The following is a 25,666-nucleotide window of genomic DNA, read 5'->3' as shown; positions in this document are numbered from 1 at the left end:
TACTTGCAATTTACTCTGTTGTTCTTTGCTTCTGATTATGATCCTTATTCTCATTTAGTCTATTGTTTCTTTATAGGGGACATTCAAATTCCAAAGCGAATTCAAGAGGCTATGCATTCACAAGTTGAAAGTGAGAGGAAGAAACGTGCTGCCATCTTGGAATCGGAAGGCATTCGGACATCTGACATTAACATTGCAGAGGGCAAGAAGCAGTCTCGAATCCTCGCTTCTGGTGAGCCCTTATAATGTCAACCACGTGACACAACTTTTCCACGTGACATACCCTTTTTTTACTTATAATAGTTGTACTTTAATGTAAATTTCTCTTTTATATTTTCATCTGTGTTATGCCGAGGACGATCCTTCGACATAGGGTCGAAATATTCATTAAAAGTTTGAAATTTTACTGTCTTACGGAAAAAATTACCAATAATCAAATAAAGATCAACAATTAAAGCAAAGAACAACAGAATATATCGGAAGTAAATCAGAATAAGAATCATAATAAGAATAACAACCAATAATCAATAAAGCAGATATAGAGGTCTTTTCATACCTCTCCTTGGCCATCTCCGTAGACTTTAAAAATTTGGAAACTGTTTATAAAATTGACTATCTGTAAGAGGTTTTTATTCAACATCTTAATTCAATATGAGATTCGAAGTTCTTTTTATACCCTCCTAGGCCATCTCTGTACACTTTAAAAAAATTTAAGGAAGGTGATTTAAAAACATCTGACGTTAACATTGCAGAGGGCAAGAAGCAGTCTCAAATCCTCGCTTCTGGTGAGCCCTTATAATGTCAAGAACGTGACGCACCTTTTACCGTTTATATTAGGACATTTTTTAAATGCCTATGATATCGCCAACTTTTACCGTTTATATTTGGAGATTTTTTTTTAAATCAATCAATCAATCAATTTGTTAATACTAAAAATGATACAATTACAAAACGTAAAGTAATTTCATATTAATTCGTAAAGTAAAAATTAATTCGTAAAGTAATTTCAAACATGTTACTGAAATAAAAAGAAATAGAGAATTAGGATGGAATCCAAAAAAACAGGAATCCAAAAAATGCCTATGATATCTCCAAACGACACACTCTGTCAAGACTGACACCTCAATATCCTATTAACAAAATATGGTCTGTACAAACTTTTTCAATATCATTGTGTAATGGCGAAAAATAGTCGTGTCATGAACTCTTGGGGGGTTCGCATCCTCCTCTCAGTGGGCCAATTCCAACTTTCCAGTGTCAACTGCTAACCATTCATTGCAGCACCAAGCGGTCTGAGGCAAACACGCCTGTTTATACTCCTCATCCGCCCCAACCTATTCAGGCTCACTCTTAATCCTCTCCCATGAAGCTTCAATTTCCTTCAAATCCAACCTTATGACCTTGTCCTGTGCTATTCGGAGATTCTTTTGTTTGGCCACAGGTAGATGGCCGACAAGCTAAATTTTTGGCATTTTGTCATACTCAATCCATATAGCGCGCAGCCTAGCCATCTTAGTCTTTCTTTCATTATAGTCCTAGAAAGTAAGTTCGAGCCTCATCATTCGTGCATCTTATTGTTTGATATATGTTCAGTCCAACGTGTACCTAAGAATATCCTACATTCTAGTAACTAAGGGTACCCAGGAATAAGATTACAGTTCCTAAGAATATGCATATGTAGAACATCAGTACTACCTATGCAAAAAAGCAATTTTTTATGTTGTTCAAGCCAAGTAACTGTAAGTTTCCAGTATAGGGTTCATGGGCATGGCGATTTCATTGATGTGTTTTTTTTCGATTCGACTCAGTTTTTTGGGATTTCAGACTATTTGTCAAAATTCCTTTAAATTTGTTTTCAAAATAATAGTTTATCATAGGGACTAATTTAGGCAGTAATTGCCATCCTTGAATCAGCCAGAAAGGGCAATTTTTTCTCACTTGCCAGTTTTATTTTTTTGGTTACTATGGGCCGTGGTTCGCTCCTTACGTATAATCGCACCTTTGTTATCATGTGGCAACATTTCAAGCTTTTTAGTTTCTATTAGTTTTGTTTTTTAGTTTATAATACCGAATTCTTATAGGCTACGTCCATTCCCATAGTTCCAAATTATTTTGCTTAAGTTTTGACTCCCTTGAATGGTTAAGCTGCAAATTCAGTGAATTGAAATATAAATATATATATATATATATATATATATTATATATATATATATATATATATATATATATATATATATATAACTAGAATTTGATAAATATCTAATAAACTGTTATGTGATTTAGAGGCCGATAAGTTGGAGAAAATCAATCGTGCTGAAGGTGAAGCCAAAGCCATTGTAGCAAATGCTGAAGCTAGGGCGACATCGTTGATTGTACTGGCCCAAGCATTGTCCAAAGAGGTGAGCTCTATTTGTTGGCTAATTGTCTAGTGTGTCTCCTCCCTCCCTCTCTCTCTCTCTCTCTCTCTCTCTCTCTCTCTCTCTCTCTCTCTCTCTCTCTCTCCTCTCTCTCTCTCTCTCTCTCTCTCTCTCTCTCTCTCCTCTCTCTCTCTATCTATCTCTCTCTTTCTTTTCTTTCTTTCTTTCTTTCTTTCTTTATCTCAGATTAAATAGATTTAAGATCGGTAATTTTCAGCCACAGTGTAAATGAAGATCAACCAATGCTGATCTTCAGCAGATCTTCAGCAGTATGTATATGTATAAGTGTGTATATGCTATGAATAAGTACTTCGATGCCAAGCATGCATAAGATTGTCTAAAATTCGAAATTTGTAGACTATCAGTGATTTTAATATTGTTAGTTAAATATTACAGTATAAATGTTAATCTTCGATGCTAAGCATGTATAAGATTGTCTAAAATTTGAAATTTCTAGAATATCAGTGAATGTAATATTGTTAGTTAAATGTTACAATATAAATGTTAAATATATTAGTTTTAATTTCCCTAATATTAATTTTAGCCAACATCAGATCCATTCATAATACGGTTTATCTGATTGACTAGTTCAGCCTAGTTCAGTGCCGCAATCAACAAAAATGTTGCTAGAGGGAACAAAAAGTATTTTTCAAAATCTAGGGGGTGGGGGACAATTTCTTCAATGATAATACCAAAATGTTATTTTTGCTGTCCTCCTCCTCCTTCCTGTCTTCCTGCTGCCCTCCTTCTCCCAATCAGTTTCACTGGCCCAGTTCAAGCATCAAGGATACTAACATAGAAACTTAATTATTTGTTATATTACTTGTGCAATGCATACATTTAATTATTTATTGATTATTTGTATTCTTTCTTAAATGCTAAATTATTATTTGTTATTAATTTCGTTTCAAGATATCTGATAGCAAAAATTATAGCCAATCCGTATTGCCAGAAGTGAAGGGGTCCCAATTGAGGGGGGGTAGAGGGGATCTCCTCCCTCCCAGGCTTTGAAGAATACCTTCTAAATTCTAATTCACTGCTATTTTCCATTTTTATCATGGCTAACTAGTCATTTTCGCCCCCCCCCCACTGCATTTTCGTGAATCGTGCCATTGCAGAAGTGCATATTGAGCTACAGTGTTAGCCTTTTTTGTGTATTTTAAGTATTTTTGGGCTAAATTTGTGTTATGTTCTATTTTAGATTGAAGTCAATTAACAAATAATTAGCGATCAATAATGATAATTGAGTTCTGGGATACACCCTATGTTTTTATTTGCCTTGACTTGAGTTTGAATTTTGTTTTTAAACATAAAAATGACACCGTAACTTGACAACCTAACTTTTTTATGTTACCTTCTTAGCAATAAACACAAGCCCGTAAATCTAACCTTAAATTCTTAGCGTAAAAAAGTGAAATCTTGAAACAACAGCACAGCTTTCCAGAAAATTTACACAAAAATTTCTCTGTCAAGCACTCACACGCTTAGACCCAACTCAAACTCTGACTTGCAAGTACAAGCTAAAAGAAAGAATGTTGAAAAAAAGCGGATGGAAGGATTTCCTGGCAAACAGGGAAGGAGGGTACTGAAATTGTGAGGATACGGTCTTGGGCTTGAAGGAGGAAATTTGTCGAAACTTCTAGGATAGTATGACATTTTCGTCAGTGTTGCCAAGTTGAACCGTGAAAGAAGGAGTATAACTAATTAAGAGAGAGAGAGAAAGGTTTATTTAAAACAACAGTCGTAGCTCAAATGTTTAATTTGATGTTGAAATACAAAATATGTTATTATGCACTGTTATATAATGACGTAAAAGAACGAACGAAAGAGTTCTGGTAGCGGTTTGTCCGAACACGCACAGGCACAAGTTTTAGCTTCTGTTTCGTATGGGTGACTATCGGGGCTTCTGGGGGTAAGATGTCACGGTGTGCAGGGTCAGACAGCAGAATTTCTCCAAACCTCAGGGTAAGGTCACCCAAACGGAGTTCCAAACTTTGGAGTTCAAGGGTTGCTAGGGCATTATGATAGGAAATATCTCTATTACTCAGGATGATCCTGGTTGCCCGTTTTTGGACTGACTCTAGTTCCTGCATTAGAAAGGCGGTTCTTAATACTGACAGGCCCCAGACGAGACAGGCATATTAAAGTATGGGGTGTACGCAGCAGAGGTATGGCCGAAGAAGATTGTGGGCGTTGCACCCGAAGCGACGCATTTCTGAAAGGGTTTGCAGAGATGCGTTAGCTTTACAGGTCAAACTATTAATATGGGTAGTAAAGGTGCAATCATGTGAGAAAATGACACCTAGTATTTTCACCTCATTCGCAGCAGGGAGAGGAACTTCAGGGGGGGGGGGTAAAGTCTCTCTTTAGAGGGTTTAGTCTAAGTATTTTTGACTTAGCAGAGTTAACAGTCAATTTCATATCAAAGCACTGAAAAATTAGTAGATCGAAAGGGATTTCGGGGAGTTGCTTGGTGGGGACATTGCCATGAAGAAGATAGGCGAGTAAGAGTGTCAAATTGTTGACAAATTTGTATTTGCTGCTATGTTTTACTTGAAAGTAGTTGATGATGGCAAGGAAAGTTATTCTTACCAGTTTCGTCTCTTGCGGGACACCGCAGGTTGTTTTACTCCACTCTGAGTCATAGTCTTCTTCGTGTGAAGCAAATACTTTTTGCTGTCTTTCAGACAAAAATCGAGCGCAGTGGGTAGCGTTTAGCGTTTAAAATCCATTCGTTTCAGATTTTGAGAGGCCACTAGGTGTGATAGGAGATCAAAAGCTTTGCGAAAGTCGATGGCCGTTGGTTGACAAAACAAGCTTGCTTTTCAAGCCACTTCAGGATCTGATGGTACATTCTGACTAGTTATATAGACATCTCACATTTTGGGAGTCTGTAATCCATGGTTCGATCGAGCGCAGTGGGTAGCGTTTAGCGTTTAAAATCCATTCGTTTCAGATTTTGAGAGGCCACTAGGTGTGATAGGAGATCAAAAGCTTTGCGAAAGTCGATGGCCGTTGGTTGACAAAACAAGCTTGCTTTTCAAGCCACTTCAGGATCTGATGGTACATTCTGACTAGTTATATAGACATCTCACATTTTGGGAGTCTGTAATCCATGGTTTCATATTCACTTTTAACCTCAGTCTTTGTTGGAAATATCTCGAGGTACTTGGTGTACAACTTTTAGCTGAAAGCGCACAATCTTTGCTCAAGAGAAACGCCCGCTTAAACCTCGGGGAAGTCATATTTGGCAATCCAGCGGCCACATTTACAGATTGCGGAGTCAGTTATTGGTCTAGTAATGATCTGTGAAAGCTTGGGTTTTCTCACAGAACTCTAAACTTTGAGAAACAGGGCGTAGTGATCAGACAAGCCGACTGGTCCAAGTGATGTTGGGGGGTGGATGTGGTCCTCAGTGTTTGTAAGGATCAGATCAAGGGTACTGCCAGACGAGTGAGTGGGAATATTCACAATCTGATTAAGAGAAAAACGATGGGACCGCAAGTCCGCAATTTGGCACATTACCCATGTAGCCTCATGATCTGGATTTGTTAGTTCAGGTGGGAGTTTACACGAAATGTCTTTCCGCACATAGATTCCTACACCGCTGCCGATCTGTCCTATAGCGTCATCGAGATTCCAAATTTCTGTCACAGTAGCAACATCAAGTTGCAGCTACGTAGCAGGACTTCGAAGTCTTCCATCTTGTTAAAAAGGGATGAACAGTTAGCCAAGGGAAAATTACTCATGGTGGGCCTATGGGACATTATCAGCTTAAAAACGGACGGGCTATCCTGGATAGGACACACGGGATTTCGTCAAATCTCTCAGAGTCTGTGTTTTGGATATCTTGATTGTCACCAGATTTCGCTTAAACACTTGTTTAGGCAAAGGACAATATTCACGGTTTGTCACTAGTACCGAAACAGCGCACCCCGTACGCCTTCTGCTTTCATTTTTCTCTCCCCGGCATCCACGTTTCCTTCGTTTCGGTGCCTTATCGCAGTAAGCTCAATGTAGTTAGCGTGGTCAGCATAGATAGCGCCAAAACGGTGGGAAGGAAACGCAACCTTATTAAGTCAATTTTTGGCATAGCAATGGCTTCAACAGGAGTGATTCTAGTATTCAAAAATAGAGCCAAAAAGACTGCATAAGTCAATATCATTTCTACCATGAAGAACCATTTTTCGCACAGAAACATAAAGCTAAACTGTTGTAAGATGTTTTACTGTCTTAAGCTGTTGTACCATATGTTTGAGCTTATTTTGCGAAATTTTTATTCACGTCGATTATTTTAAGTTGGCACCCACTGCTACTGGAACTGCGCAACTCTGTGTGGAGATATTTTACATTAAAAATTAAATTCACGTATCTATTTTGTTCAAATAATTCTCTTTTTTTAAATTATTTCAAAAAATTCTCATTTTTTTTTTAAATATATACAGTTGTGTAAGTTTCCACTTTTACCAAAACGACCAATTGTAATTTCACTGCTCTTTGGTACTCAATTATTTTTTTAATGCAACAATTACACTGTAATACTGCTTATTATATTAATATTTGTATATACTAGCCTATTTAATTAGTAATAATATAATTACTGTGATTTCATATATGATTTGACATAATTTTTGCGACAAGCATTGATGCTTACCGCTGTTCGTAATAATAAAATAAATAATTTAATGTAAAATAATTTGATAAAATTTAATATGATTTTATATAAGTATGATTAATAAAAACATAATATTAATATATAGTTTTAATAATATAAAATATTTGTTTTAGGAGAGAACGCTGTCTCATTAAATGTTGCTGAGTAGTATGTTCCATCATATAATGTTTTATTAATATAAATATAAAATCAATATAAGATAATTAATATTAATGTATAGTATTAATGTTATAATATGTTTATTTTAGGAGAGGAAGAATACTCTCTCATTGAATGCCCCTGAGCAGTATGTTAGTGCATCTTCATCATATAATTTTTTATTAATATAATTAACAAAAATTTAGTATTAATATAAGAAAATGAATATCAATGTATGTTATTATTATTATAATCTGTTTGTTATAGGAGGAGAAGAATGCTGCTTCATTGAATGCTGCTGAGCAGTATGTTATTGCTTCTTCAGTATATAATTGTATATTAATATAATTAATAAAAATCGAATATTAAAATAAGAAAATTAACATTAATGTATAATATTAATATTATAATATGTTTGTTAAAGGAGAGGAAGAATGCTGCTTCATTGAATGTTGCTGAGCAGTATGATATTGCATCTTCATTGTATGATTTTATGTTAATAAAATTAATACAAATCTAATATGAATATAAGATAATTAATATTAATGTGTGATATTAATATTATAATCTGCTTGTTATAGTAGGGGAAGAATGCTGCTTCATTGAACGTTACTACGCAGTATGTTATCGCTTCTTCTGCTTATAATTTTATATTAATACACTTAATAAAAATCGAATATTAATATAAGAAAATTAACATTAATGCATAAAGTTAATATGATAATCTGTTTTTTATAGAAGGGGAAGAATGGTGCCTCATTGAATGTTGCTGAGCAGTATGATATTGCGTCTTCATTGTATAATTTATTTAATATAATTATTAAAAATCGAATGTTAATATAAGATAATTGATATTAATGTATAATACTAATATTATAATCTGTTTGTTATAGTAGGGGAAGAATGATCTGTTTGTTATAGAAGGGGAAGAATGGTGCCTCATTGAATGTTGCTGAGCAGTATGATATTGCGTCTTCATTGTATAATTTATTTAATATAATTATTAAAAATCGAATGTTAATATAAGATAATTGATATTAATGTATAATACTAATATTATAATCTGTTTGTTATAGTAGGGAAAGAATAATCTGTTTTTTATAGAAGGGGAAGAATGGTGCCTCATTGAATGTTGCTGAGGAGTATGATATTGCGTCTTCATTGTATAATTTATTTAATATAATTATTAAAAATCGAATGTTAATACAAGATAATTGATATTAATGTATAATATTAATATTATAATCTGTTTGTTATAGTAGGGGAAGAATAATCTGTTTGTTATAGAAGGGGAAGAATGGTGCCTCATTGAATGTTGCTGAGCAGTATGATATTGCGTCTTAATCATTATAAAATAATTAATATTAATTTATAATATTAATATTATAATCTGTTTTTTATAGAAGGGGAAGAATGGTGCCTCATTGAATGTTGCTGAGCAGTATGATATTGCGTCTTCATTGTATAATTTATTTAATATAATTATTAAAAATCGAATGTTAATATAAGATAATTGATATTAGTGTATAATATTAATATTATAATCTGTTTGTTATAGTAGGGGAAGAATAATCTGTTTGTTATAGAAGGGGAAGAATGGTGCCTCATTGAATGTTGCTGAGCAGTATGATATTGCGTCTTAATCATTATAAAATAATTAATATTAATATTATTATCTGTTTGTTATAGGAAGGGAAGAATGCTGCTTCGTTGAATGTTGCTGAGCAGTATGTTAGTGCGTTTAAACAACTAGCCAAGTCTTCCAATACAATTTTATTGCCAGCAAATGCCTCAGACGTATCTAGCATGGTTGCTCAGGTTTGTATTATTTCGTCTTCTTTTTCTTGAGATTTAACTAGTTGCTTTGCAACAAAATAATTTTGCATTACATGCAGCAAAAATAAATAAAAACAGTTTACTGTTAATGATAACAATGCTTGAGGTTTTGAACTAACCTCGAGAAAGATGTTATCATTAAAAGTAAATTGTTTTTATTTTATTTATTTATTAATAACACATTCTCTTTTTTTAGGGGATTTTCTTTTTTCTAAATGTTATGCGTATCTTGTTACAAATTTGTACTTATCGAACACGATCTGGTATAAATAAATAAAATAAATAAAATGTGCGACAAGCTTGAAAGCTTACCGTATTTGGTATTAATAAAAATAAGATTTTATGCTACTAACGTTGAATTAACATCGAATTAACGTGAAATTTGTTTATGCTCTGAAATTCTAATTTAGATGGTTTTTCTTAATTGATCAAAAATAATTTCTAAATTAGGCCAAGTAATTAATTCTAACTAATTAGGTATTTTTCGATTTGTATTACTAAGAACACAATTTTTTTTATTTGTTGTTTTCATAAAAGCAATAAAAACAAGTGCGTCAGCAGAAAATATTATCTGTAATAGATCTATAACCGGAATTTTTGTAATGTGTTCATTTTTGTCTGAAAATTAGAATTTTGATATAAAAAGAGTACATTAAAAGAAGAAAATATATTATGTACATTTGTACATTATGCCGGAAATTTTTATTCCCGAGTTCAAGGAATGTTGTGAGTGAGGCCTGACCAAGAGTAGTGACTGGACTTTGGATGCTCTTGGTTATCCCAGGCCAAAAGACTGAAAAAGTTTTACATCCAAAAAGGACTCCATAAATGTTGTCTCTTTGATCGGCTTGAAAATTAATTCGATTGGCTTGAAAATTGACATCCAAAAACCAGCCCATAAATGTCGTCTCTCCGATCGGCTTGAAATTCCATAAGTTCAGACCATGACGAAGCCAGTCAGTCTGTGGATTGAGGTGGAAATAATTGCAAAACAAATGAAATCTGTTCTTTATTTTCAGAAAAATCACAAGAATTACATATTAAAGCTCTGCAAAACTCCAGAAATGAAAAATGCGACCTCAGATAGAGGTCAATGCATGTATTTTTAAAAGACCAACAGAAGCCACGTCAAAACGATCCTTGATCGACTGACAAATTAATCACTGTTCATAACATATTCCTTGTATTATCTATATTTCATTAACTTAATTTTTTTTTTATTTTGAAGGCAATGGCTGTTTATACCAATTTGGCATCAAAAAATGAAAAACCAAAACTTGAAGAATATGATCGTGGTGAATATATAAGTGACGATGAAAAGTAGACTCTATGCATTTTGTTTTAATTTATATAGGCAGCAAGACAACTTTCAAAATAAAATATCTTGCTATGAATTAGTATGCGTTCTTTTCACTACCTAAACTGATGTTTCTCGCTTTTTCATAGCAAAGGTCGCATCCAAGAATATGGTCATTTTTAAGACTAGACTTTCTTTTATGGCTATTTTTTTTCTGTTTTTTTACGGTTGTCACACTTTTGGCTCAAAGTCGTATCCGACAATTTCTGTTATAAACACTTTTGTTATAATTGCCAAAGACCGATTACTGAGCTGTTCTCAAAGGGAGGATCAGCAGGGTAATATAGATAAAAGAAAAAAGGGTAAAGGATACGGCATTAGACTTTACAGTCCGTACCGGCGGTGCTGATCTCCGTTTCTTGGCCCTTCATCCAGGAAGTGCAATGGGGGGTTGCCCCCCCCCCCAATGTATAGATATAGATAAGGAGTGGTTCAATTCTCGTCTTAATGCCTCTTAACACTGAAATTTTACTACTGCCAATACAGGATTTTCTTCTCACAGAATTTTCTAATTGACTAAAAAGTTCAAAAATTCTAACTGCTTCGCTCGAAAAAATTCGAGCGAAACTCGATTTACTGGTACCTACCTTTTGAAATTTTCATTCAGACTCTGATCGTTCTCTTCGGCAATGTTCAACTCTTTTCCAACAAAATCCAATATTTACCCTGTCTGGGGACCTTTTGAAAAGCTCCTTAGTCAATGTTGAAGGGTATGTTTCAGACTCAACACTCCCTCACATGTCCTCATTTGTCTCTATTAGGAGTTTTCTCACTAGAGGCCTAACTCAATGTATCTACTTTTTCTGTTCAGCTTTATGACATAGTATTGCTCGTATGTGTCTAACTATGTATTGTATGATGTATCTCCAATTGCATGATATATTTGAAAACATAAAGATGACTTTTATAAGGGGGGGGTACAAGGGAGATAACCTTATAAACTTTAACCTGTGAAACCCGTGATTTCATGATATTGGCCATGATGTAACTTGTACCAAAATAACTAGATACCTATATCACTGAAATTATTAGTTTCATGTCTCTTCATTCGCCGAGCCGGATATTGCGGGATATATTGCGATATATATGGTATTGTGGGAGCCATTTGAGAGTAGTATGCACCTTTGTCCATCATCATTTAGGTTTTCAGTGGATTTTATTCAGCGAGGGCAATATCATCAGCATAGTCTGTCAGTGACCTGAACACCTTTCCCAACCGTTACTCCTTCGTGTTTGCAGACAACTCTCTCCATTATTTCGTCAATTACATAACTGAAAACGATGGGGGATAGGACGTCGCCTTGTTTTACGCCTGAGTCTCCAGCGAAGTTCTCATGCCTATTCCAGGAGACTTTTTTCTAGAGATGATATGAACCTGCTTAAAAATTGGAAAACTCATCTTTCTTCTATTGTATTGTATCGGATTAACGACGCTTCATGACTACTAAGGTCCCTGCGTCGGCCCTGCAGTGCATTCCTGCAGCATGATTCGACCTCTGGGTCCCGTATTACCAAGCTAAGGTCAAACCCACTGCACCACCACAGGACTATCTTTCTTCTACAATTTTGGATTCCAAAGATTTTGAATGAATGCATCTAATGCACGCCAAATAAAAAAAAGATGGTGCTAGTGTCTTAACTTGTAAAATTGGTCACGATAAAATTCCGTATTTTACTGTAATTTTCCATATTTTACCGGTATTTTACATATATTATGACGCCTTGCAATTTTCAGAGCACAAAAACGCGAAGAGGCTGGCAGAAAAAGCACTGAATATGGTTTTTTTTTTTTTCGTGTACAGCTGTGTTCCCCGTTCAAAATAGGGTCTGTCTGACTTAGGTCTCTTGTTATCAGAACGATAAAGTGTATTATTGTACAGCTAATTATAATTTAAAATGGCAAAATTTTAGCTGAAAAATTACATTAGTTCTGTGAACTGTTAAAGACAGAAAGGACTACAATTAGGATTGACATTTGACAAACAAAAAAATAAAACGAAATAGTCGAGGACATTGAGGGTAATGTCAGCCAGCGGACACAAAAGAATCGAAAATGATAGAGGCAGATATATTGTCAGGGACTTTCGCGCTAGATGTCTTACAGTGTTCAAAAAAAGAAGGAAAACTAATCTTTTGATTTAACTCTAACTGATCTGAAGAAAGACTGAATCAAACAAACCAAAAAACCAAGCCAGAATAAATTAAAGACTATTAATCAATTAGATTGGGCAAGAACCCTCTGCATAGTGATTGACTTTGCTTGACTACTTTCCTAATTCTCATTAAAAGTCTGGTCAGGTGATCTCAATTTAAACTGAAGAAAAATGTTATCTGAATCCTTTAATTTTAAGTTACTATAAATTGGTTTTATAAGAATATCTCCAGTATCTCTATTTAAAGCAAGGTTACTATATTATTATCTATATAAGGTTACTACATATTATTATACAAGGTTACAAGGTTATTAAGTTACTATAAATTGGGTTTATAAGAATATCTCCAGTATCTCTATTTAAAGCAAGGTCTCTATTTGTGGATTTTTTTTTATTTCAATTCCCTTCCTAAAATAATGAATATGCAGGGCGAAAGCAGAATCAATATCCTCATTGATATTTCAAATTTCACGTCTCAGAGAAATCTCGTGTTCATGCCGTCTTGTCCCCGGGAGCCAGTGTTTATCCCCCCCCTGTAAAATTCCCCCTAATTTTACTCCTGGATAATCCAAGGATTTTCATTAGAAGGGAAATTGAAATTTTTACCCTCCTGTTTAAGTCAGAGGCAATCGTGTTGCATTATACATAGTAAAGACCGATAAGCAGGGGCGTAATTTACTAAGGGGCATGGGGGGGTAACTGCCCTCTCCAGATACAAGTTTACCCCCCAGACCTAATTTAGCCTCCCTCCCCCCAGCTGAAACTTGGTCTCTGCAAGAATCTTATCAAAATTAAGATAAGCGTGTATAATTCAAGTATCCAGGGAACAGGTCATTTTTTTATACGTTACTATATGGCTTATTTTTCAGTTTTCACTTGATTTGGGAAAATTGGCTCTAACTTTGCCCCCCCCCCCAGAATTTTGACCAAAATTACGTCACCGCCGATAAGGGTTCAATGTATTAATATTCGTTCATTTATTTTTTCCAAGGGATTCTTCATGTGGAACGGGCGGTTGAACAAGTTTTGGAGGGGGCTCAGTCAATTGGAAATCTAAAGTTCCAGTACCCTTTTCTAAGATTTATCCTGCTTTTCAACGAATTGCTTCTGAATGAGTTGTTACTGACTACACTGCAGTGTTTAAAAGAAATTTTTATTTCTTAATAAAAATTTATAATCGTTTAATAATAAAATAAAATCGTTAATTATAAAATCTTAATAAAAATCGTTTAACGGCCATTATGTTTCAGCAGCTGTTTTGAACAAATCTTCAGATAAATACTAAATTTGCTCTAAGGGAAAGACGATGGGAGGGTGGAGGTAGAAAATGATATATAGTCAGGGCAGTATCCAGGTTTTTTTTTTTTAGGAGTGGGGCTTCGGGACAGCCATGGTCACCTTTCAGAATCTAAGTCTAAAGGAGAGGAGCTAGATTTGCAAAAAAAATTCGTTGAAATTTTTCAACGAAGTTGAAATTCTTCAACGAAGTTGAAATTTTGAAATTGTTGAAACGTTGAAATTGAAACGTTGAAATTTTTCAATTTCAGTCTTAACGACTGAGAAAGTGATGAATATTCCGCTCTCATGATCCAGTGCTTAGTTAATCAAAGTCATCAAAATGTTGCAAACCTCTTTTATAATTGTATTCGGTACTTTTATAAACAAATGAAAAATAACATATAAATTAGATGAGGATGTGGCTGAACACGGCCATTTTAATATGCAAGGCTGTTAGGGTAATATTTGCTAGGTTTAAATGTAGAAAAAAATAAATAATATGATTTTACTCCCATATAATGGTAAATTTGATTTTATTTAATTACATTTTTATTATCATCATTACAAAATGAATGTCCGAAATCAGGGACTATCCAATTGCTGAGGTATTACCCTACACACAAGATTACCAAAGGGATAAGCTAGACAGTTAGTTGGATTAATAAAACTCTAGATGGAGGGGCATTATCTTTTTTAAGCCCAGGAAAATCAGAATTATTAAACACTTTTATGAAAATCTGAAAAAGATTCTTCAAAAGAAATTTTTAGCTGGTCTTACAGCTACATGGCAACTCTAAAACACTAATTTTACCCTGTGTTTCCTAGAGAGTAACTTATTTTACCTCATTTTACCAATTTTATCTTATTTTTATCAATTTTATTTACCGAGTTTTTACTTTACGGTAATTTTACAACACTAGATGGACCACAACAGAGAAAACAAAAGACACTAATTGAAAACAAAACTGACAAAAACGCAAGAGCCAGGAACAAATGCCGACTACTTCTGTGAAACATTGGCCAACGGGTTGAGGGGGGGGGGTAGAACTTTACGAATTATATCGATCAATTTGTGACAGAACCACTTCTTCGGGGTTATTAACACTGTACTGGCGCGTAACATACCTTGTCTATGGTGGTAAACGCAGCTAAAACTTTGCACAGAGTGAATACAATTTCAGTTTTTTTGTAGTCGTAAAAATGCGCTAAAATGGGCCAAGGTACAGATAATGGGGGAAAACCATAGCATTGTACATCCGGGCCAACAGACGACGGTCGAACTTTCCGCTTATTGGCTACTATACCTTACCTTAGACCTTAGTTCCTCCTGTGTCTCCAGAGGCACCTAGGGTATCTACGAAAAGTCTCTAGTCATCTCGGAGGTTTGCTGCAGCTAGTACGTCTTCCCATTTGGGCTGTAGGGACGCATGTATACTTGACAAGTCTCTTCTGTGTGAAGGTCTTTGGGTGTTTCTAGGACAGCCTCGTCTGCTTGATCGTTCTGGTTGCCAGAAGAGAATGGAGTTTGACATGCGATTTCTGCCCATCCTGACGACATGCCCAAGATAACGGCACACACGTTGACAGATAATGTCTGTTATTAAAGGTAGTTGTACGTGTTGCCTGATGGTGTCATTTCTTATCCTCTGGGTCAGATTTATATTTAGCATTCTTCTTAGGCAAGTGTTTTCGAATGATTGTATTTTTTTTCTTTTGTTACTGATTGAGGTACAAGGTTCCATATCCGTAAAGCAGTACTGACAACATTAATTTGGAACAGTCGTAGCTTTACCCTAAAAGAGTACTTTTGAGCTTTCCAAACTCGTCTGAGATGTTTAACCGTCTCGTGTGCTTGTCCCAACTTAAGTTGAACTTCTCTTGCGTTTGAGCCAGTGTTTTCGACTGTACTGCCCAGGTATCTGAACTCAACTACCTGCTCTATTCGGTCATCCCCACTTAATATCAAGAAGATATCCACTTGTAGCCATGCTTTTTGTTTTATTTGTCTTGGTTTTTAGTCCAAATTGTTCTGCTACATCTTTAAGACTATTTATTAGGGTCTGCAGACTCAGTTTGCAAGTTTCAAGAAGACTTATGTCGTCAGCAAAATTGAGATCTCCAAGTTTGGCCGGTTCACCAATATTCTTCACATTTACTTGAGATGAAGTCAACAACAAGGATGAACAGTAGGAGGGAGAGGACACATTCCCCCTTTACTCCTGTCATTATTTTAAAATATCTGGTATTAACTTGTTCAGTTTGTACACAGCATTCTCTATCTTTGTAGAAAGCGATGATAAGTTTAATGATTTTTTCCGGTATTCCGTAATGTGAGAGTATTTTCCCGAGTGTTGCTCTATCTTCTGAGTCAAAAGCTTTCTCAAAACCAATGAACACAAGGTAAAATTTCCTTCTCACCTCGTTGGTTTCTTTCAGCAGCATTTTGCGGACAAATATGAGGTAGTACAGGAGCGGTTTCGACGGAAGCCGTGTTGCTGCTCGCGTAGGTGTCTGTCAAGATGTGGTTTTATTCTGTTAAGGATTTAGAGAACGAACAACTTTCCTGGGATTGAAAGGAAGAAGATACTTCTAGTCCAATCTTTAGCACCTTTTCCGACTCCCAAATTGTCTTGAAGAATTTGATCCACAGGGTCATGCAGGGAATGACAGTCGATTTAAGCATTTCTGCTGTGATTCTGTCTTTGCCTGGGAATCGTCGATTTTTCAATTGCTTTGTCACCATACAAATCTCTGCGGTATCCGGAGGGTCTGTGCTGATTGGAAGGTTTAGTAGCGGTATATCAGGGATCGTTGGTGGTTCTAGAGGGGAAGATGGTTTAGGAGCGTCTGAAAATGGTCTGGCCAGACTTTCCTCGCATCTTCTGGATCTGTTTCAAGACGTCTATTCGGGTCTCGTACAGGGCCTTCCATACTCTTGCGTATTTCATTGGTTAAACGGTCTTTGAGTCCCCTCTTCTTGCAGCTTCTTCAGCTAGTTCCGCTTTCTTCTCATGGTGGTTACGCTTGTCCTTCCTAGCACTCTTTTTCAACATATTATTGACCACTATACGGCTATACGTAAAAGAAGACCGCTTCTGAAAATGAGAAAGCAGTAACAGCCGCGTCTCCAGTATACGAAGGCCCAGATATACAATGTCATCCGCGAGCTCAACGATAGACTCATCAAGTCTGAAGCTCCGACCAGCATCGGATTTTGAATTAAACAGCGGCACTTCAGACTTTCAAGCATTAAATAGGAGTCAAATATGGGTATGGGTATAATCTTGTTGTAGTTTGATCAAATTATCTTCTAGGCCACGCAGGAACCGGCTCAGATTTAGTACGTCGTCCGCATAACCAATCAAAGACAATACCACGGTTATGCGGTTAAGCATAACCGCATAACCAATACCACGAAGAATATAGTCATAAGTGACTTTCATTGTGGCTTCACAATACTGTTACTAAATGCTGTCGTTGGCAAAATAGTACCTTATCTTACCCCTTTCTTTACTGGGAGAAGGGGAATTCCACTTGGAGATTGAAAATTGACTTCCAGCAAAATAGTCATTGCGTATGAAAAAATAAAAATCATTAAAAATAAAAAAAACAACACATGATAAAAATAGACAAAACAACACATCAAGAATTTTTTTTTAACAAACAGAATGACTGATTTAGTTTGAATGCATTCTGCGTCTTTTCTGCCAAGGAAATTTGCTTAGTCGGTTGGAGCTATTCCGGCATGTTTGATTATAGTTTGGGTTCTCTGCTCCATCATAAGCTCCTTCCTCCTTTCATGTCCCCGAAAGACAAATCCTGCTTCAGTGGCCTCAGAGCAGCGTGGGGGTGCTTCATGAGTTTGCCAAACCCGAACCCTGACTGCCGACTGCACTGAATGTTGATCATGACTACTGACGCCCCTCGAATTATACCCTAGTAAACGACACAGCCTTGCACTGCAAATGGATAGTTTCATTTATCTGGGTATTATTATTAGTAAAGATGGTGGATGAAGTTAAGATACTAAAAGTAGAATAACCAAGGCCCAAGGTATTTCTTCACAGCTGAAAAGAATTTGGACGAGTAAGAAGATAAGTATGCGCGCCAAAATTAGAATATTGCGAGCTTCAGTGATGAAAGTGGTCAAGTGTAATTCTGAAACACGGGCGCTTCGGGAGATGGAATAATATTTGTTAGATCTGTTCCAAAGGAATTGTATGCGGATTGTTTTGGGTACCCGTTTTACTGACCGTGGTTTCACTAGTTAGCTGTGCAAAAAATTGGTTTTATCCCGATTTGTAGGCCTATAATGAGAAAGGCTGAAATAGCTACATGTTCAGCGGATGGTGGATGACCGATTTCTAAAGATCGCCCTTTTTGATCTTTCATTAGGGGTCAAATGAAAAGCAGGTCGTCCCTGAATGACGTAGGAAGGGGTCATAAAAAAAGATTTAAATGAAATTGGGGCTTCCTGGAAGGTGATAAAGAGGAAAGATTTGAATAGGATGAAGGAGAAGGAGTGGCAGTGAGTTGTTAGTAGCAGCAGTTCTAAGTTTTAGGCTAATTCTGTCACAGGAGGAATTTGTGATTTATTTGTAATCTCGTTCATTCAATAATAAATTTCAAATAATAAGATCACCGGACTTCAAATGAAGATAACTAAAAAAAAATACCAAAATATACCAAATACCAAAATAAATAAAATAAAAATACCAAAATACCAAAAATACCAAGACTGACATACGGCTTTTAGGCTCAGATCTCTAATTTGAACTCTTTGATGTTTCAGATATCTAATGTTTTAAGTTCACATTAGAGTTCTAATTGTTATATTAAATTATATCTATTATTCTAATTGTGAACAGCCTCTAGGCAGTACATGAATGTAGGTAAGGGAAATCGACAAATTGGATCCCAAAGTTTTGGATCAGGATTGGCAGGTGGAGGGTGCGACGTTAAAGGTCGGTAGAGGGTGAAGGTTGAGGGCGCAGGGTTTGGAGCAGGATGCGACAGAATTACCATAGTTTATTTGAATTATCCTCCGTCAGTAGCATCACTAATATGAACTATAGACGTAGACAGTAATTGTTAATCTTCAATATGCTCACTAGGCCCGGGCCTAGGGGCGCACAACGTTAGTGGGCCCAATAAATTATCATAGAGCGATATTTTTCTTAACAAAAACTGGACTGATGTGATTTATCGTCAAAGCGTCAGGTGCACTCCACCACCGCGCAAATTTATACCTAAGAAATCACGAAGCATGTAAGTGAGCTATTGAGTTTTAATTCCGACGATCTTGAGCCTATGATTGTCGACGAATGCCTTTTTGACACAAAATACTGATGAAGAAAAAACAAGCAATACTCTAACTAACGTTAGCACGCTTTGCGTCATTTGATGCAGTTGACATCCATCCAAACATTGATATTGCCTTAAGAATGATTCCTAGTGTGCCTGCGACAAATTGCACAGGAGAAAGACCCTTCTTCACCCATCTTTGGGATGATCTTCAATCAGCCATGGCAGACTGACATCATTAATTGGTGGAAGGCAAGAGACATCATAGACACCTTCGCACAAAAAAAGCAAGGAGGAGGGCTTTAAAATTGGAAGATAAATAGTCCTACTTACAAAATAATGTATAATACGTACATGTATTTATGTGTTGCTTATCTACCAATGGATTAAACTTATCTCTCATACCTTGTTGGTTTATTTAATTTACTTAATACCATCAACGTACAAATATTTGATTCTCAAATTATTATCACAAGTAATGTTATTCTACGATACAATAAGATCATTTTCTTAAGGAAAATTGATCCTCTTTCCGATGACATGAATATGGAGCAACAAAACCGCTTGGATCTGAAAGTTTCAAGGCTTTAAATCTGACCCTGATACAGAGTGAAGAAAAAGAAGGTAAAATCTATAAAACTGGGGTCTTTGGCGATTTAACACGTGAACGAACACGTGAATTAAAAGCTCCATTTTTTATTATAAAGCTTAAGCTGCTCTGCAAGCGGTAGTTAATCTACGTTTTTTCGTTTTGAGCTTAAACTGCTCTGTAAGCGGTAGTTAATCTAAGTTTGTTCGTTTTAAGCTTAAACTGCTCTGCAAGCGGTAGCTAATCTACATTTGTTCGTTTTCAGCTTAAACTGCTCTGCAAGCGGTAGCTAATCTACATTTGTTCGTTTTAAGCTTAAACTACTCTGTAAGCGGTAGTTAATCTAAGTTTGTTCGTTTTAAGCTTAAACTTCTCTGCAAGCGGTAGCTAATCTACATTTGTTCGTTTTAAGCTTAAACTGCTCTGCAAGCGGTAGCTAATCTATGTTTGTTCGTTTTAAGCTTAAACTGCTCTGCAAGCAGTAGCTAATCTACATTTGTTTGTTTTAAGCTTAATCTGCTCTGCAAGCGGTAGCTAATCTACATTTGTTCGTTTTAAGCTTAAACTACTCTGTAAGCGGTAGTTAATCTAAGTTTGTTCGTTTTAAGCTTAAACTGCTCTGCAAGCGGCAGCTAATCTACATTTGTTCGTTTTAAGCTTAAACTGCTCTGCAAGCGGTACCTAATCTACATTTGTTCGTTTTAAGCTTAAACTACTCTGTAAGCGGTAGTTAATCTAAGTTTGTTCGTTTTAAGCTTAAACTGCTCTGCAAGCGGTAGCTAATCTACATTTGTTCGTTTTAAGCTTAAACTGCTCTGCAAGCGGTAGCTAATCTATGTTTGTTCGTTTTAAGCTTAAACTGCTCTGCAAGCAGTAGCTAATCTACATTTGTTTGTTTTAAGCTTAATCTGCTCTGCAAGCGGTAGCTAATCTACATTTGTTCGTTTTAAGCTTAAACTGCTCTGCAAGCGGTAGTAAATCTACGTTTGTTCGTTTTAAGCTTAAACTGCTCTGCAAGCAGTAGCTAATCTACATTTGTTCGTTTTAAGCTTAAACTGCTCTGCAAGCGGTAGCTAAACATTTGTTCGTTTTAAGCTTAAACTGCTCTGCAAGCGGGAGTTAATCTATGTTTGTTCGTTTTAAGCTTATACTGCTCCGCAAGCGGTAGCTAATCTACATTTGTTCGTTTTAAGCTTAAACTGCTCTGCAAGTAGTAGTTAATCTGCGTTTGTTCGTTTTAAGCTTAAACTGCTCTGCAAGCGGTAGTTAATCTACGTTTGTTCGGTTTAAGCTTAAACTGCTCTGCAAGCAGTAGCTAATCTACATTTGTTCGTTTTAAGCTTAAACTGCTCTGCAAGCGGTAGCTAATCTACATTTGTTCGTTTTAAGCTTAAACTGCTCTGCAAGCGGGAGTTAATCTATGTTTGTTCGTTTTAAGGTTATACTGCTCCGCAAGCGGTTTAAGCTTAAACTGCTCTGCAAGTAGTAGTTAATCTGCGTTTGTTCGTTTTAAGCTTAAACTGCTCTGCAAGCAGTAGCTAATCTACATTTGTTCGTTTTAAGCTTAAACTGCTCTGCAAGCGGTAGCTAATCTACATTTGTTCGTTTTAAGCTTAAACTGCTCTGCAAGCAGTAGCTAATCTACATTTGTTCGTTTTAAGCTTAAACTGCTCTGCAAGCGGTAGCTAATCTACATTTGTTCGTTTTAAGCTTAAACTGCTCTGCAAGCGGGAGTTAATCTATTTTTGTTCGTTTTAAGCTTATACTGCTCCGCAAGCGGTAGCTAATCTACATTTGTTCGTTTTAAGCTTAAACTGCACTGCAAGTGGCAGTTAATCTGCGTTTGTTCGTTTTAAGCTTAAACTGCTCTGCAAGCGGAAGTTAATCTAAGTTTGTTCGTTTTAAGCTTAAACTGCTCCGCAAGCGGTAGTTAACCGACGTTTGTTCGTTTTAAGCTTAAACTGCTCTGCAAGCGGTAGTTAATCAACGTTCGTTAATTTTCAAGAATTATTTTCAATCAAAATCCAGTTTGTAAAAAGTAAGCCAAAGTTTTAACTTAAACTGATAGGTCTACTAAGGACAAAATTCTGCTTTCTGTACACCGCCATTTTTCATAGAGTACCTGAACAATCAAGTATGCAATAGATTAGTGTAGGCTAAAGGAGGAACAAAATTACAAAAGGCCAGAAGGCGTCATTGATTTTCGACAATAGCGCCGGTCTCCATTTATATATTCCCATGCTCTGATTGAAGATGGGGTCTTATAAATAAGAAGTGTAATTTCAATGAAACACACCACACGGACGGACTAAACACGTTTCAAGGAAAAAAGCTAAATGCTCAGATAGACTAATACCCAAAGGCCTCTTCAAATAAAAAGACCCTTCGACAAAATAAAAAAAAATCTTAAAGAGATACTAGCGCAGGATACGAATTTAATAAATAGTACGGTATTAAATAACCCGGTTAACATAAAAATTCATCAAAGCAACAGTAACATTGAAGCCAATAGCTAAAGATAATAAATACAAGAGTATTAGAACTGGCAGGAAATATAAAATAACCTTCACGTTCTGAAGAATCGGCACAGCTGAAAAAAAAATCAATTTAATATTCATAACGTGACTAAACCAAATAACATGACACGTTTTAAGAAACAAATCAACATCACACGCTAAACAACATAAAATGAATTCCCTATTATTCTATCGTAAGAAGAGTGCTGTAATTTCATTGGTTTATGCCCGTGACGTAAGCCAAAAAAAAAAGAAACTAGATTGAATTTCACCGGAGTTCTATTACAGCTTTAACAGCTCAACCAGCGATGTAAGTAGATTTTAGATGGAGGATGGGGGTGGGGGGATTCAATTTATTGTTAAAAACTGCTTTCGAATACGCTTTGATGTTCTATGAGGAGACTATAAATAGTCTTTATAGATTTTGCAAAGGCTCGCATAGACCTCAAATTTACCATAAATTATTTCCGTAGCTCAGCAGTCATCTACCAAAACGAAGTATCTACAACGACATTCAAATTTATATAAGGGTGGACCAGGTCCACTCTCAATACGGCAAGCACCGAGCAAACCTACAAAAATCAACCTGAGTACAAACCACCAAAACAACCCAAACCTCCTCAGCAACAGAACTACCCTGCTGGGGCAGTGATCTCTTCTGATATTGCTCAACGTGAAAATGCAATATTGGTTGTAAAAAAGGCCAACGCTGCTTTCCAAATACTGAAAACTCTAAAGAAATTATGGGTTCTAAAGGACACAGACAAATTAATTTTCACTAAATTTATCCTCCTAAAACTAGAATATCGGCAATAGTTTTTCGCACTTTGGCAATTCACTTTGACGAAAGAAGAAAGGAATAAATTGAATGGATTCGGAAGCTGTCACTGCAAATCATCTACTTAAATTCCCCGCTTCTTTACTCTATCATCTAAAAGCATTTGAACTTGATCCCCTTTTTGTCCGTCTTCAGAATTATTCATAAAATTTGGCTCAACCCTCCTCATCCATCTCATCTATAAGAGCTTCCTCCCACTTCCATTTGTCCTTCTTAGATCCCGATTATCAAGAGAAGGGTCTGTGAAAGTTGACACACCCCAAATTTGATACTGACTTATCCCAGGCCACAGAGCTACTCGCGAAGCGTTGTCCGTGTTTTTTTTTTGTTTTTTTTCGTTTTTTTTTTTTTTTTTGGGGGGGGGGGTAAAATATACCATATTTGGGCCAATCCTATGAAAGTGTGTTTTGTTTATAATAAACAATTTGATTCAAAGTAGGCTACATGTACAGTCAGAATTTTTCTATTTACTATACTTTCTGTAATATGATCTAGTACTTACAGAGATAAAAACAGATTTAATTTTAATTAGATTTATTTTAGAATTTTAATTAGACTAAAATCCTAGTATAGGCATCCAGCAAAAACGGACTGGCAATGATGAGGAAAGGTTGAATTCTACCTGATTGGCTGTCCTCTGCGAAACTTTAAGCCAGTAAATATAAAAACGGGGAATTTCGGGTCACAAGATTCTAAGTGCACTTTCTGGTTATCTGTGGCTAATTCTTAGAAGCAGAAGAAGAAAAGGGAAACGAAGAAAAACCTAAGGGGGTTCAAAGAAATTGAATTACATTTTTAATACAACTTTAACAACCGAATCAGTGATATAAATGAATTTTTAAGTTGGGAGGTTTCATCTTTTTTTTTTAATACGCAGAATCGTTTTAAAATCTGTGTTTATGGTCTACAAGGAGACTCTGTAAAAAACTTATAGTGTCAGGTCTGCTACAGGTTCAATGAGTTAAAAATAGGGGGTTTTTGACGGGAAAGGGGACCTTCCTTCACCAAAAAAGGGGCCAATAGGGACCTGGTCCTGCTATTGTTTACCGTATAAATAACACAATAGAACATAATCTATCTATCTATATATATAAAAATAAGTTGTCTGTGTGTGTGTGCGTGTGTGTGTCGAGTGACGTCATTTTTGTGTGTCGACTGACGTCATATTTGTTGATTGACGATATTACACACCGGAACATCGGGACACAAATGACGACCGAGACACCGGGACATCTATATTAGGGAATATAAATGACGACCGGGACACTCAAAGAGAAAGCGACCGGGACACAAGGAATGTTCGATTAGCAATCACCATCAACAAAGCACCGGGAAACAAATGACGACCGGGACACAGGGAATATAAATGACGACCAGGACACTCAAAGAGAAATTACAGACTGGGACACCGGAACACAAATGACGACCGGGACACAGGGAATATAAATGACGACCGCAACACTCAAAGAGAAATTACAGACTGGGACACCGGGACACAAATGACGACCGGGACACAGGGAAACAACAACAACGGGGACGCCGGGGGGCACAGGGGGATATATAAATGACGACAGGGACACAGGGAATGTTCGATTAGCAATCCCCATCAACAAAGCTCAAGGGCAATCATTAGAATAATGAGGTATAGATCTGAATACAGATTGTTTTTCCCATGGACAATTATATGTTGCATGTTCAAGAGTCGGTAAACCTGACAATCTATTTATAAGCACAGAAAATGGGACAGCCAAGAATGTTGTACATTCGCAAGTTTTACGTAGTTAAAAATATATATATATATATATCTATCTATATTCACAGGTGGAACACAGGGACACAACTACAATGGCGCGTAACGACTTGCGCGCGCGGGGGGGCTTAGGGGGCGCGAAGCACCCCCACCAACTAGGTGTTGGGGTGGCGCTTTCGCGCCACCCCAACAGCTAGTACTTGATATTCACACCGGTCGCTTCAAAATCTGAAACTAGGACGGTCAGCAACAATGACCTGTAGTGTCATCATGTTCTGGAAAGACACGTCATATTAAGATGATCTGAACGCTTGGCTTTTCAGATGAATCTTCAAATGTTTCTTGTTTTTCTTGGTTTTCATCTATGTAGATAAAAAAAACTGGAAAAATAACCAAGTAACTAGTTATATGTTCTGGAAAGACACAAGTCATATTAAGATGATCTGAAGGCTTGGCTTTTCAGATGAATCTTCACATGTTTCTTTTTTTTCTTGGTTTTCATCTATGTAGATAAAAAAAAAACTGGAAAAATAACCAAGTAACTAGTTCAGCTAATTACCAGAAATCATCACGAGACAACGGAATTTTGAAATCACTTATTTATTTTTTTGGTTTCGCTTCCCCCCTATGCTTCTTCGGGTTCGCAATTATCAGTAACTGCTTTTTTCTGTATAATTACCAGAGAACTTCCAACGTCTCCTGATTCCTTCTTCTGTTCAGTATGTAACAAACTACCCGGCATGGTTTGGGCAAGCTGAATTTAAACCAGGTTTTTCTTATCAGTGCCTATTTTCAGCCGATTTCTGGCTTGTTTC

General features: G+C 36.2%; 2 protein-coding genes across 5 annotated transcripts in view; one reads left to right on the top strand and one right to left on the bottom strand.

The window, feature by feature from the left end:
* Positions 1–10,460, top strand: part of LOC136035611 (stomatin-like protein 2, mitochondrial) — a 45,691-nt gene extending 35,231 nt beyond the window's left edge. Inside the window, exons 6-9 of the mRNA XM_065717497.1 lie at positions 77–232; positions 2,284–2,399; positions 8,920–9,048; positions 10,295–10,460. Of these exons, the coding sequence (XP_065573569.1) occupies positions 77–232; positions 2,284–2,399; positions 8,920–9,048; positions 10,295–10,390 (497 nt within the window). The 3' untranslated portion in view covers positions 10,391–10,460. The remainder of the gene's footprint in view (positions 1–76; positions 233–2,283; positions 2,400–8,919; positions 9,049–10,294) is intronic.
* Positions 10,461–22,165: 11,705 nt separating this feature from the next.
* LOC136035608 (protein unc-50 homolog) overlaps positions 22,166–25,666 on the bottom strand; it is a 110,811-nt gene continuing 107,310 nt past the window's right edge. For all 4 annotated transcript variants that reach the window (XM_065717491.1, XM_065717489.1, XM_065717490.1 and 1 more), the window contains exon 6: positions 22,166–22,337. In XM_065717491.1, coding sequence (XP_065573563.1) covers positions 22,201–22,337 — 137 coding nt within the window. In that variant the 3' untranslated portion in view covers positions 22,166–22,200. The remainder of the gene's footprint in view (positions 22,338–25,666) is intronic.

Source organism: Artemia franciscana, chromosome 14, assembly GCF_032884065.1.
Source record: "Artemia franciscana chromosome 14, ASM3288406v1, whole genome shotgun sequence".
NCBI lineage: Eukaryota > Metazoa > Arthropoda > Branchiopoda > Anostraca > Artemiidae > Artemia > Artemia franciscana.
Note: the sequence above shows the minus strand (reverse complement) of the source record. Positions and strands in the feature narration are given on the sequence as shown.